The following is a 14273-nucleotide window of genomic DNA, read 5'->3' on the forward strand; positions in this document are numbered from 1 at the left end:
TTTTAGTCAAACTCCTTTGACCTAGAAGGCATCTTTTTTTAAATATTTGATTTCATTATTGTCATGAGTAAATACAGTGGCCGTCCCAAGTGTATCCGTAGTGAAGAACTCCCGCAGGTTCAGCTGGGAGATGTTGTGTGTACTCGCTTTACAGCAGGCCTATATATGTTAATGTTTAGCAAGGACTCATTCTACTGGTTCAAGGGGGCAGATACGATGGAAAGACAGTTCTGCAAGATGCGATTTGGCTTTGTTTCAACTGCACTAGCAGTGCTAAAACAGTTGACTTGTACACCCATATTAGAGTATAACCTCTTGAGGGCACACTGATGTTGAGGAGTATAACTTTTAACACTGCACTGCACAACAATTGTTTTTATGTAAAAAGTTTGTGTTCTGGCAAAATATAGATGTCAATGTATCAATGACTATAAATGAGGACACAAACACGCACTGAAGTATAATAGTATAGAAATATCTTCTCCTAGTTGTCTTTTTTTTAAAGAACTTATTACGAGTCTTTGCACCCGATAAGCATATATTATCAACCCTAACATTTGTTGATTAGAAAACAAAATAGGGAGGCTGTACTTTCTAGGATTCAGAAGGGAATGGTGGAGGATTCCTTGAAGGCTGTCTTTGCAATTCAAACAAAAAATGGTGTTAACACATTCTACCCTTTACTAAACCCCTACAATCTTTAAAAAAGTCATTGGAATGTTTAATTATGATCTACCCACCAATTCAGAAAATGTTGTGCTCATTTCAATTACATTCTACTTTCCTTTCATTGTGTTTTTCTTTAATATTTGTGCTGTCACAATTACGGGCAAAAATAACCATGTAAGGCATGCTGTTCCAGTTCGCCTCCACTGGAGGGCAGTCTGCACTGTTGAAATTATATATGTGGGTGGAACTGATTGAAGGTCGGTGTGCTTCTTTTTCCTTCCATACATGATGCGATTATGATTAAGGGTTTTGAACAAAAATAGTACGGCCAGGTTCCACTTGAGCCACGTATGGCTCACAGAGGGATAATCCATTTTGAAGTGCTTCTTCTGGACACATCTTTGATTGTGTCCTTTTTGTTATTTACAGTATCGCGATAGAAATTTCAGTGCTTTTCAATTCACGGGCTAAGGAATTAGTAAACATTATCATACAGTACAATAATTTACATAAAGAATGGCAGTAAATGTTGGGATGTGCAAAGACCTGCCCCCTTTGAGACTCTCCTCCATCATTCCCATCAGGCTTTGCGCCAGTCCCATGTCACAGGGACATACAATATGCCCTTCAAAAGTATTCACAGGTTGAATCACCAATACAGTATAATGCATTAAACACATTTCATAATGAAACATTCATATTTTATCTACACACGCATACAGAACCCTCCTATATCAATGTAGAGGGATTTACATGATTCTTCTGTATATATCACAGATATTGGAGGTTCATGATTTTATCTCTGTACTGTATGTTTCTTTTCCAAAAATAAATCATGGCTGTGTGTTTCGACCGTCTCGACACACATCTCTTGCAGGAAAATAGAATGATCAGAGAGGAGAGAAGGAGATAGCAGTGTGTCAAATGGAAAGAGATAATATCTGGAGAGGAGGAAGAGCATAGTCCAAGAAAGGATAAGTATGTGCCTCGTAGTGTGTAAGAGGACGTGGCAGAGCTGTGGGAAAAGATGCCTTCAGAGGGAGGATTCATACTGCAGGAGTTCATAGAGAAGTGGACCGTCCCTATACCTGATGCCCACCGCGTTAGGGCTAATGTACTGCAGCACATTTATGGTCCTGCGCAGGCGCCGATCCACAAAGTGTGCATCCCATGCTGGGTAGCGTTTTCTGGGCATGTCTATCTTAATGAGAGGACCCTCGGGCTGGATGGGCCTGCCAGCGGCATCCACAGGCTCTGTGGACCTCACCTGGAAAACCGGTAGGCAGGTGTCCGTGGGTGTTTCATCTGACTCCTCATATTCCCCTGCCAGACCCCGTGTGGGGGTAGCCTGAGAACCACGCGGTCCAGGTGTGGGAGCCATGGGCTCGGCCTCGGGGGGTAATGGAAGGCCCCAAAGAAGCTCAGCGCAGCATGAGCTGGCCAGCACCCTCAGCCGGGGGCCCATGGGGTGTAGGACCCCGTAATAGAGAACCATACAGGCCACACCTGAGGCAAAGCACAGGAAGACACCACAGAGGGCAAAAGCGGCATAGGCGTCAGTGGTGACTGGGTCACGATACGCATACCAAAGGAGGCTTAGGATGGCGTTCTCTAACAGCACTACTGTATAATAGGTCACCATTCTGTACCGCGTCCGGCCCTCGCGTACATTGAACCAACAGAAGACATAGACCACCCCCACCACCATGTTGAACAGTACTTCCTCCCACTTGGACATGCAGAAGTCGGTGCCGCCATGGATGACCCAGAAAGCCATGGCACACCAATGGAGCACCACAAAAATGCCAAAGTATATGTGGAAAACCGAGGCAAATAGGGCAAGGGAGATCACCCGTGAGGAGATGGTAAAAAGGCGCCAGAACAGATGCACCAGGGCACCTCGGTAACTCATGCTCTTCTGGTCGTCACGTGAATCACGCAGGAGTTTGTGGTAAGAGGCTAGCACCCAGGCCAGGGACAGGAGGGAGGACATGGTTGAAAGACCTGTGAATATAGACGGAGAAAGAGTGTGAAAGAAGAGAAAGACTAAGAATGAGATACACTGACATGCTATGAGATGGTTTTCAAAGCACCAGAAATGTAAAGAAAAATCCAGTTTTTATTTCTAGTCTAAAGCATAATCCAAAGAAAAATACTTTTATCTTGAATTGGCTGGCGTTCCACTTACAGTACATTTCATTTCAGCCAAAGCAATCTATCACATTCTAGAAAGCCATATTATTACCAAGATCATCATAGGTCATTCAGTCAACAACAATTCAGTTTCCTTTGGACTTGTATAACAGTAGAGACAGCAGATATGTCAGAGCAGTAACCTGCTACATGAAAAATGATAGAGGATTATCTGCAGAGCAGCAGCATGGTGCCTCTCAGCAAATGTATTGATGGCATTTCTATAGACACCCAGACAGGGAGGGTATCACTTGTTATGATTGAATTGCCTTCCTTGGGGAGCTGTTTTGCACGTGGAAACTGGAATTGTAAAAGAGCTTTCAAAAATGATGAATGTTTGAAATTGAATACAATGGTGGAGAATATTGCACACTGTAAATAAAGCGATATGTGAACTTCACAGAAAATGAACTGTCAGGTTTAAAATACGAAACCATCTCAGCATTATGGGACAACAGCATGACGTAATGCACAAAAGAAGGATATGAAAGATGTCTGGAATTAGACACAAACATAATGAGAGTTGTGTGTTGCCTGTATAGTGCCATATGGAAGTCCTTACACTGCAGCCACTCAGCATTGTTGCTCTGGATCATAATGCAGAGCTGCAGCACCATCTGAGGGGCGCTTTCTAAGAAGGTCTCCAGCAGTCGCAGCATGTTGACATCGGCATACTCGTACATCATAGCCCAGTAAAAACGCCGCTGGTTCTCCTTCTGCCGGTGACTCTGTATACCGAGGTACATGGTGCGGATGTACCTGCAGAGAAAGGAAGGGCGGACAGTTAGACAATCTAATAATAACTTCTTTATCTTATGGAAACAAAAGGCACAATAACACGTTTTAATAATTTAAACTGTTGCATCACATGGTTGAGTTTGGTTGAGTTTTGACAACCTTAGCACACTTAGTAGCTATCACTTTTAATAGCACAATTCAAATATTGTAATTTGCATTCATAAGGGATAAAGATGTTCATATCTTTACCAATTAAATAAACATTTAATTACAGAAAATGTGTGGACTTTGATTACAACATAATCTTTGTCAAACAAAAACATATTGCAGGAAGCTGTAGTGATACAACTGAAAAGAATAAAGACAAGAAAACCAATGTAGTACAATTAAAAGGTACAAATAAAACATAGTCATGAACTGTCCTTTACTATTCTACATATACTACAAATATATTCCTGTCAAACCAAGTAACTACTTGCATAGCAGCTTTATTCCACAGTATCACTGCCTTGTGTGACACAGCTACAACAACAGTTTAAAACATATTTGTGGCCCGCAGTAAGCATGGCAATGATCATTGTCACCACATGACCCTTATTGTCAGCTGTATGGGCTATTTTCATGATTTGTGTAGTTTCATAACGGTGAAGTGATTCTGGTGAAGCCATGGGAGTGGTGGGTAATGCAGCTGAGAAGGGCCGGCTAATTGAATCAAGCTCCTGTTGCCATCCAAGCTGTACCACTGCTTTGATGGCATTGTGTAATGCTGGGCAAACATGTAATGGGCCCAGGGCTGTGATATAGCTAATTAAGATCATAATCTTCTGTGGGTATGGATTTTGAAACGTAACGCTGCAGTCAAAGCCGCCAATTAACATGCATGGAAGAAGACCACAAGTGATTAAGAGGAAAACATTTCTGCAGAATCTAAGCCTTGGAAGGAAACATCCCAAAATCCTTGGTAAAAACATCAATCCATTCATCTCCAAAGAAGGCAACAAAAAGACATAAAACTGCAGCCTGGCACTTTTTTACCCTCTCTAATCTGTAAACAACTTCAGCTCTTCAAACATGTTAACTCAGAGAGAAAACAATCACCGAAACCATTACGACAGTTAGAGTTATCTTAAGAGTGGATTCAGACATTTCATATTGTGTTGTAACCGCAGGGCCTATCTGCCTGAGCTGGCAGAGTAGCCAAATAAATCCTTCACTTGATGTGAAGGCAGTCAACCGAGGACAATAGTGTAGCAAGGACAGAAATAGACTAGACAGTAGCACCCCCCAAAACAAATTGAGAGGCCATGGATCTCAAATCAGTTCCTAAGAGACAGAAATCCACTGCAGCATAGCAAACAAAGACAGAAAATGCTTATGAGTGGTTTTCAACATAATTAGCTTCTGCATTAGCTATGGGGAAAGAGATTACTGCTTAATTTGAAATGAGGTTGAGATCAGTGCACTGTAAAGAATGCATCATCTAGTCGGCTCTGATTGCTTTTTGTTATTGCTTTGATTGAACCACTTCCTATTCACAGTACATACAATACAACTCAGTAGACCTTCAGCTAAATGTGATAATGGGAGTGTGAAATACATCTGGTACAAGTGCAAGGGAGAGGACATTGCTCCTCTCCCATTGTTTACTTGATCTCACAAAATAATTGTAACTATATATAGAGGTTTATACTACAACAATGATAAATAGTTGAAGGTTGGGTGGGGGCTTTGATAGGATAACTTTCACTATTGTAATCACTTGACCTATAGATTTGACATTATTATTTCTGTAGAATTGTGCAAAGTTATTTTTATGTGATCCTTAATACTTATTTCATGCCTAAGAATATCAGCATGCCAAAAAAGACTTAGAAAATGTGACATTAATATATGTAAATATACTTGTGCACGTAGAGCAGGATACTAAATTGGATTTTGCATCAATGTTCCCTCTGCTTTCATTTTCTTTTTCTGGCATTGTTGGCAAACCTCTACATAGTCAACTCTGTCAGTCAGTTAGCTAACCTAAAAGACAGCCAGTGCCCCTCAATGTGTGAAAGAAACTGAAGAAAGGAATCAATGGAGGAAAAACTCCCACATACAGCCAATATTAGTGTGGAAACTTGATGACTCAAAGATCTGCCTGTCAAATAGACGGTGAATAACAACCATTCACATGTTTTGTCAGACAGTTATTATCCACACTAGTGTGACAAAACAAACTTAAAATATCCCCCGAGGAGGATCTACTCTGTCCCCCGCACTGCTCTGGCATCATTTACTCACTGAGCTAAATCTGCTAATGCACGCAGTAAACGGAAATGATGAAAGCTCTGGCTGGGAGCAGGAACGGCGGTCTTCCTCGGGACAGTGGACAGAAGGAACAAGAGAGGAGGCAAAATGGACAAAAGTTTGTTGGGATCAATAGCTCTAGGCTGTAAGAGGCACCATTATATCCAGAGGTAAAGGCTGGCATTCCGTGACATTTTCAGTCGGACTGGTAAATGTCAGATGAAGCAAGTCAACCCCTCTTTCTCACTAATGACATGCCACAGAGACCTACGCCGACTCTTTGTCTCCATCCCCCCTATTTCCATTAGTCTGTGTTCCAGTGATGCGTCTCACTGGTCTGTAGTGCCTCCGTAAAAAAAAGTAATTTTCATTGTCTCCATAGATGTCTCACTTGAGCTGCACCCAAGAACAGCTGTGCTTTAAGCTAAATGCTAATGGCAGCATGCTACACTGCTCTCAACTGCAAGGCTAACATGCTGATGTTTAGCAAGTGCTAGCTGCAACTGATGGGTGTCATTCGTTTTGCAGCTATATCAATAGTATTAGACAAACAGAAAAAGCACTAGATGAGAAGTTGTTCAAATTCAACCAGTAGCCAATTAATGTTTAACTGTTGTTTAGATATTAAATGTCATGGTGGCACTACAGTAAAAGTCATATAATTACTAAAGTCATTAAGAGAAGTAAATGTTGAGAGAATAAGTGAAAACTTTAAGCCTGCCGGTGGCACTCTATTCAAAATCAGGGAGTCACCAAAATCTGTTGTCTGGGCAACACAGGTGTTTGTTCCAAATTGCATTGAAATCCATCCAAAAGGCATTTAATTGTAATTCTGTTATCGCCTATAATCTATTTTAAACAAACCAACAGTAGCTTACCGTACCTATACCGTTGGTGCAATAATCTAGACTTCAGCTCTGATATTCAAGCACAAAAAACTAGAAAGTATGGTTTCCATTACACATTTACAAGCGGCCCTTTCATTTGATACCAGGCCACACTTTATTAGCTCATATTCCCATGGTTTCAGCAGAAAAAACTTGTGCAGTCGAACACTTTGGGTTTCACAGCTGTCATAAAAATCTGAACTCACTCCGTCACATTCCAACACACACATAGCGCATGCCTTAGCAAGAATCTTACACACATCCTGTGATTGTGATACACACTTCTAACACTCCCACTGTGCCTTTTTCAGATGTAGTAACACAAATGGCTGTCTAAAAATAAGCACACACAAATGCGTGCGTTCACACGCAGTCTTGTCAGAACTGTAGGTAATGGGGGATTTCCTTTCTATTCCAGACACATTTGTCAGATGGATCTTTTTATGTCTTCCTCCCTTCATCTCTCGGCCATGCACCACTTAGGCTGTGGTCCACTCCTTGATGCTTTCACCCCCCCTTTCCCTTTTAGCTCCATAGCTCCACTACAGAGCTCCTCATGAATTATTTGTGGCAAGATCATAGCGATCGCTCATGGCTCGTTAAGCAACGTACGGATGGCCTAACAGCTCTACGCTGTGCTGGGGCCGTGTTCCAAGATCAGCCGTCTGCCATTGCAGTCGATACACAGCCAACCAGTAACCCCCCCCCCCCAAAACACATACATGCAATCTTGAGAACATTTTTACAACATCTTAAAATGAGCAAAATGTAGCCAGTTTTTGAGACATTTGAAGATCTGAGAATGAGCCGCAGTGAGCGACACACCATGTGGTTCCTTCTCCAAGTTATTTCTCCCTCTCCTCTTAAGTAATTGACCGGTGAGTCATCCAACTACCCTTATTCATTTAGTGGGTGGTAAGAAGGATCCCATCGACGGACATTGCCAAGTTTGACAGCATCTGTCTTCTAAGCCGATTGTGGGAAGGCTCCGCGGCTCAGACTGCATTCATATCTTGTCATAAGCTGATTCATAAGATCACATGTAACATTACAGCAGCATGGAGCAGAGCTTATGCATTGGCTGTTAACAGGTGGAATCCAACAGAACGCTAAGCATGGGGGACACATAGCATACACAAGGCCTGAGGGTTTATGAAAAAGTGTGAGGTTGTGTGTGTGTAAGGTGGAGTCCATGCCAGCTGCGATGAGTCACACCCTGAGTCACTCAGTGGGGCTGCACATTGACTCTCAATGAGGTTCAAACCTCCTTTATCAGGGAGATTTAAATGTCTCCCTCTTTCACTTCTCTGTGTCTTTGCTACTTCTGTGTCTCTCACTCTTTTCATAAGTCCATAACACTCCGCCTAGATTACAGAACAGAATTCAATTTCTGTCTGCTGCAGAGATTTTTCTTCTTCTATACTGTCTTTTCCTGAGGAAATTGGTGGAGGGTGTGTGGGAGTGCAGTTACAGCAGGTACTTCAGATACTTGGCTCATTTTATTTTCTACCTGTTCTGTTTGGCTTGTGGTTTTTAAACTCATTACCTAGTTAGATGAGCAATTCTGCAAGTTTTATCTTTGGGTCCTATCTGAGTTACCGTTGTGATATATATAATTCCTCTATGTAATCATTTATAATCTAGTTGTTTACCCATGTCCATGCCCATATAACTTTCTCGGGATCTAGTGTATCATTTATTTTTCAATTCTTCCCTTTAGGTCTGCACAGCCCTCTGCCGGCCTGAGGGAGTCAGTTTGCTTCAAACTAAACAGGAGGCCAGAGGTAAGATATATTTCTGGATTTAAACTTCTCTTTCTTGTCTTTCAACTCCTATCAGGTCGCCTTCTTTAAGTTGAAATTACAAGCATTTTGAAGTACCAATCATACTCACTTAGTACAAAATACACACATAATATTGCCATCTCGTATGTTTTGTTGCAGCCAGCAAAAACTCATTTTGTGGCTTTCTATCAGAGATGGGATTTCTCCAGTCTGCTGGAACCTCACTGGGATGGATCACAGATAGCTGGCTTTAGTGTTTCTTGTGATACTGATATTCGGAGGAGAAAGTCATTTCTCACTCAGCCCTAGTACGGTCAGCAGTATGGGTGAGCTATAGAAAAACTGTCGGGGATTCAGCGTCTTGCTCAAGGACACTGTTGTTGACTGCCGTCTCACAAATGTGCGATTCTTTCGCCCTTCACAGTGAATGAAAAGTATCACAGCTCCAGCGGGAGCTTAACAGTTATGTCATTGTTGTGTTATTCATCATTCTCAAATCTGAACAGTGCTAAAGAAAACTGTTGTAGTGAACATGTATTTAGCATTGTAGCTTGTCTCTGAGAGTAACAGGAATGAATAGTATACCGTTGTGTCTTAAGAAAATGCTAACGTTTATGTATGTCACGATGAGGGGTTTTCTTTACTTCCAGAAACACTTTGTGGCTCAATGGGCTTTCCCTTCAGCAGTGTAGCACTGATCCTACATCAGATATGTCTTTATCCTCCTTATGGCGGTGAATAGCCCTGGATGAAAGGCTGTCTGAGTGGAGATCTGAGTCCCACAGGCAAGTCAGACACTCGCATACAAACACACAACGATCTGTGACCAGCGCCTTTGGGCGATTGCTACTCGAGAGCTGCTGGAATGTTGAACAGAGACGGGATTGACATGATGCAAGCTGAAAGCGATGGGACGCATCAAGCCGAGATGAGAAACGCTGTGTCAAGTCTGCTCCACCCTGTCAGCTCAGAGTGTGTACTGGTTAACCACCTCTGACGTCTTGACTAAATATTATCACTGTAATTATAACACGTAAATAACATTTCATGGGGTCTGTAAAGAGAAGTGATTATTCTTTTGATTCTCAATTATAAACTTTGTTACAACCTTTTTTTACAGAAAGCACTGACTAAGGCAAGTCGCAGGAGGAGAAACGTGCACAAAATGTAATTAATGATGGCTGGATTCCATTTAGCTTCTTCAGTTTCAGGGTCCTGGTATTCTGCATGTTGGCGCCCTGTCACACTATCATGGCTTAAATACTATTACAATCACTTGTCAGGATGTCAGCTGTGATGAAGATGGCGTTAAGGACAAATGTGCAGTTCAAGTCAGCCTCATTGTTGTTATTCAGTCAGAGATATTGAGAGCTACGATATTTCCTATTTGGTGAAAATGACTCAAATTGTGTCATCAAACCTATGGCGATTGGATGCAAGCCAGTTTGTTGGTTGACCAAATGGCTAAATCAAAGAAAGGGGTGAATGACAGAGGGGGTTACCACCTTAGATCCTATCAAGGTAACTTTATTGAGTTTAGGGTTAAGGTAAGACAATTGAGTTTAGCTTACTGACGTTCTAGACAACTTTGACCTAGTGTCAATGTACATCGAGCTGACATTTTTAACCACCCTTGTGGAAGCTAATGAATGTTGTCTTTGATGTAATGGCAAGCTATAATGTGTAATCCTTTTGTAATGAGTCCGCACAAACACTATCCCCCAGCATGTTTAGTGGCGCTCCTCTACTGTACTCCTTCTCTGTTTCTCTCTGCACAGCCAGTCATTTGTCACCATTAGCAACGGTCCACAGGTACCCAAACTCATTGCACTGTGACCACGTGACATTATTCCTCCTCTTAGAGGGTGGGTAGCAGAGATAAGAGGCTCAAAGAATCAACAGCAGGAGGAGAGGGTAAGAGATGATAGAGGATAGAGAAGAATATAAAGGAAAGGACAGGAAAGAGTGGACGGTGTAGGTGAAGGGGCGAAGAGGTGTAGTCAAGTCATGTGATCATGGCCTCTTTGCCTTTAGATGGAGGACAGCCAGAGATTGAGGCTGATCTAAGATCATTTGGAGTTATAATGGGCTAAAGCATGATAAGGAGGTGCAGATTCAGTATCAGTGCTGAAGAGGCGGGATGTTGTCTTGCCTTTCAGAACAGTATTGATCACTTCAACTGATCATTAGCTGCTATCAACATTACTCTTCAATATTCCGATTTGTAATGAAGGACAGGTTTGATTAAATGATTGATTTCAAAGATTATAAAACCTCCAACCCTGTCGTCACCTCAGCCTGAACTCTCCCATTTCCCTGAATTTCATCCGGCAGTATTGTTTTTATTTGCCCAGTGTTTGTTGAGAAGTCATGTAAATACTGTTGTCCCTTATCGACCAGATGTCACATCGTTTTGCGCGACTGAATCTATTTTCAACAGGAGAACAGCACAGACAGATATGCTTCTTGCAAAACTGCAGATTGACTGTCAAAAACCTCTATTAAACTAAAGTTATTTTCCTTGTGAAATAATCCGCTGAATGTGGTGTTGGTTATTTGATTCCTCTTTGGGCTATAACATTTAAAAAACAAACTCTACAGTTTCATAAAGGGTCATTTCCGTATGTCTCTTCATCTGACAAAGCAGCAAAACCTCACAATTGAGAAGCTGGATCGAGATCATGTTCAGCATTTTGCTCGAGAAATAATTTGTTATGGCACTAAAACACACTCAGAACATGAAATGCTAATGTTACTTGATGTAAAATGACCAATTGAAGCTGCTTTTCACTCACTGCATGCTCGGATAACCTCCACTTTCATATTCTTTCCTTTTTAATTTGAGTTTTTTCAAGAAATGGCTGGCAGTTCAAAGGTTAACATGTCAGTTACAGTAATATCACTGAATTACTTTCTCAAACACACGGCACATTACAGCTTGTTCACAGCTCCTCAATCTTAACCTGCGACACACACACACACACACACACACACACACACACACACACACACACACACACACACACACACACACACACACACACACACACCCCTGTCACTGAGACACTTTAAAATATAAAGATAGGTAGTTATTACAGTAGCAGCAAAGTGTCACTCTGTGGCCTTCTGCTTCCTTTAAATGCTTTCCTTGGAGTGAAATGCCTTTTTTAGCCTGAAGTGAACTCTCCCCCTTCCCTTCCTATCACCCTTCATCTCCCCACCGCTGCTGTACTGTTTTGTGGCTGCTCTAACTAGGAGGAAGGGCCAGATTATGTACGGATTAAGAAGAAAAGGCTTGACCCACTTGCTTTTCAAAGAGCACCAAACCAAAAAGGGGTCGCCTGGAAGCTGGCTCCCATTCAGTGTCGGCACTTGTGTTGTGCTGCGAGGGACACTTGAAGCTTGTGTTTATTGCTCTTAAGACTGTAATTAGCAGGGCTGGCTTATGTTTAAATGCTTTCCTGATTTACCGACTGAATGAAAGTTCTCAGTTTGAATATCTTTTTATCCATGTGAATGGATAAAACAAAAAACACATTATCACCTCACTGCGTTTTTCTTTTCTTTTTTTACTTGAGGTTTGATTGGCTAGCTGGCAGGTTAGTTGGCATTTAGTATTTATTCCAGCCCGGAAGATAACACAAGAATAAAGACGAGAGCCAAGTCAGCACACAAGGAGGAAAAGAGGAAGAGGTGGGGGGGGGGGGGGGGGGGGGGGGGGGGGGGGTGGGGGGGGGGAACAGAGATAGAGGCGGTGGAGATAACCGCCAAGAAAGTGGAGGAGAGCAAGCGAGAGGAGAATAGAGAGAAGTGACAGTGTGATGTAGTGACAGAGGAAGTGGGAAGAGCCGAGAGGCGGCAAACTTGGCAAGACAAAGACACAAGGAAAAGATACTAGTGGTGGAGAAGAACCTGGGGAGTGAGAGGAGAGTGAGAAGAGGGGAGTGAGAGAGAATGAGACCCAGGAGGTAAACTAATCACCGAGCACGCAATGCAATTTTCTGGCTCTGTGCCTCCACTCCACCACACTCCTCCCTCCTCTGCTTCCTCCCTTCCTCCCACCGACCCTCTTCGTCTCGGGGGCTCTTTTTACTATTCAGCTCACACACACCGTCTCTCGCTCCTCTATCTATCAGGCGGTACCATTTCAGCACCCCCCTCTCCTCTCTCTTAATACTGCCCAGTAATACCCTCCGGCTCCCAAAAATGGATTGACCCACTCTGGCTATCGGCATTAAAAAAAAAGCTGTAAATGAAGGAAAATAACGTTTTGAAAAGGAGTATTTGTATTTGAAATAATTATTATCATTTAGTGCTTGATGTTTCTTCAGGTGTTCTCATATGAGCGGTGTCTTTAGGGTTTGTGTGTAACAAGGTGAATGATGGGAAAATACAGTCACAAATAATATAGAGAAATGCCGTCTGTTTGCATCTAGTGTGTAGAATGCCTTTCCCCCCGAGGTGAAGGCATTTAGGAAACGTTTGATAACGCTGCAGCAAAGGTTTGAAAGTGTGTTCAGTCTCTCTCCCGAGAGCGTCGCGGCGCCTGCCTTCCGCACTGTTTGCAGCGCCTTGATGATGATGATAGATGTTCGCTCCAGACATGCAAATGAAGGAGGCGGCTCCCTAGAACTGCGCACATGCTCTCACTAACAAACGCACGCACCGGCACAGACGAACCAGCATATGCATATGTTTGACTATGATCAAGTCATCCATTGATATATTAATCTTCCTCTTTACGAAATATTCCCCCCGGGAAAATGCGGAAAGCTCCCGCACACAGCAGCCTCAAAACTGCCCTATTTTTTCACTCTGCGCACTTACTTGAGAGGAAGATTTGTCACATAGCGTGCTGATTTGAAACGTAGTGGCTCTAGAGGAGAAGTGTGAATGTATGAGGGTAAGTCTCTTTATTGACATGCAGTATATGTCACCTCCAACATCAGTGCCACTGCTGTAACTGTTGAGGCTTATTGGGACACACATACACACTCTTAGTGAAAAACAAAGCGACAGACTGAAGGATTGATCTCAACAAGCTTATCAAATGTGCACTCGTACACATTCTCCCTGTCAAACACACACAAACACACATGAATATATAACATATGTGTACAAACGCAGCCATATCAGGCTTCAGCACAGACCAACATGTCAGTTTTCATAACATTCATTACACACAACGTACTAAAAACACTTGCGATCATATGACTCCTTCCTGTTCAAGTGAAAGAAAAATGAAATACCCACAGTCCCATTTTTACACAAGGCTTCACACCATCAGACAGTGTCACGATGGGAAAACCCTGAGGGGATTCAATGACACAAAACATATGTGTGAGCCCCCGACTGCTAGTCACTGACAGGCATGCTGAGCAAAAGCTGTTGTGACAGATCAAAATGTCAGCCTGGCAGGCGCAGGGAGGGAGAGACGGAGGCAGACGGAGAGGGAGAAAGCACATTAAGTGGCCTCCATAACAACTAATCCAGAGGTGCTCTGACTATGCAGGGTCCTTTCAGGTCACAGGCGCCGCTAGTGCAGCCGGACAGCACAGCAGACTGAGGGAGATTTAGTTACTGACAATGAGGCACACAATTAAGAGTCATCATCATCTTGAGGAATACACGCACACAAAGATGTGGTGTAAAAAAAAAATCTCTCCTCCCCATTCCAGCCCTATAAACAGCTTCCTCCCATCACCCAAAC

General features: G+C 42.7%; 1 protein-coding gene across 1 annotated transcript in view; it reads right to left on the bottom strand.

Annotated features, from left to right (window-relative positions):
• Positions 1-1325: 1325 nt before the first annotated feature.
• xkr6b (XK, Kell blood group complex subunit-related family, member 6b) overlaps positions 1326-14273 on the bottom strand; it is a 45183-nt gene continuing 32235 nt past the window's right edge. The window contains exons 2-3 of the mRNA XM_034143345.1: positions 3425-3621; positions 1326-2673 (exon numbers count right to left, since the gene is read on the bottom strand). Coding sequence (XP_033999236.1) covers positions 1703-2673; positions 3425-3621 — 1168 coding nt within the window. The 3' untranslated portion in view covers positions 1326-1702. The remainder of the gene's footprint in view (positions 2674-3424; positions 3622-14273) is intronic.

Source organism: Trematomus bernacchii, unplaced genomic scaffold (genome assembly GCF_902827165.1).
Source record: "Trematomus bernacchii unplaced genomic scaffold, fTreBer1.1, whole genome shotgun sequence".
Taxonomy (NCBI): domain Eukaryota; kingdom Metazoa; phylum Chordata; class Actinopteri; order Perciformes; family Nototheniidae; genus Trematomus; species Trematomus bernacchii.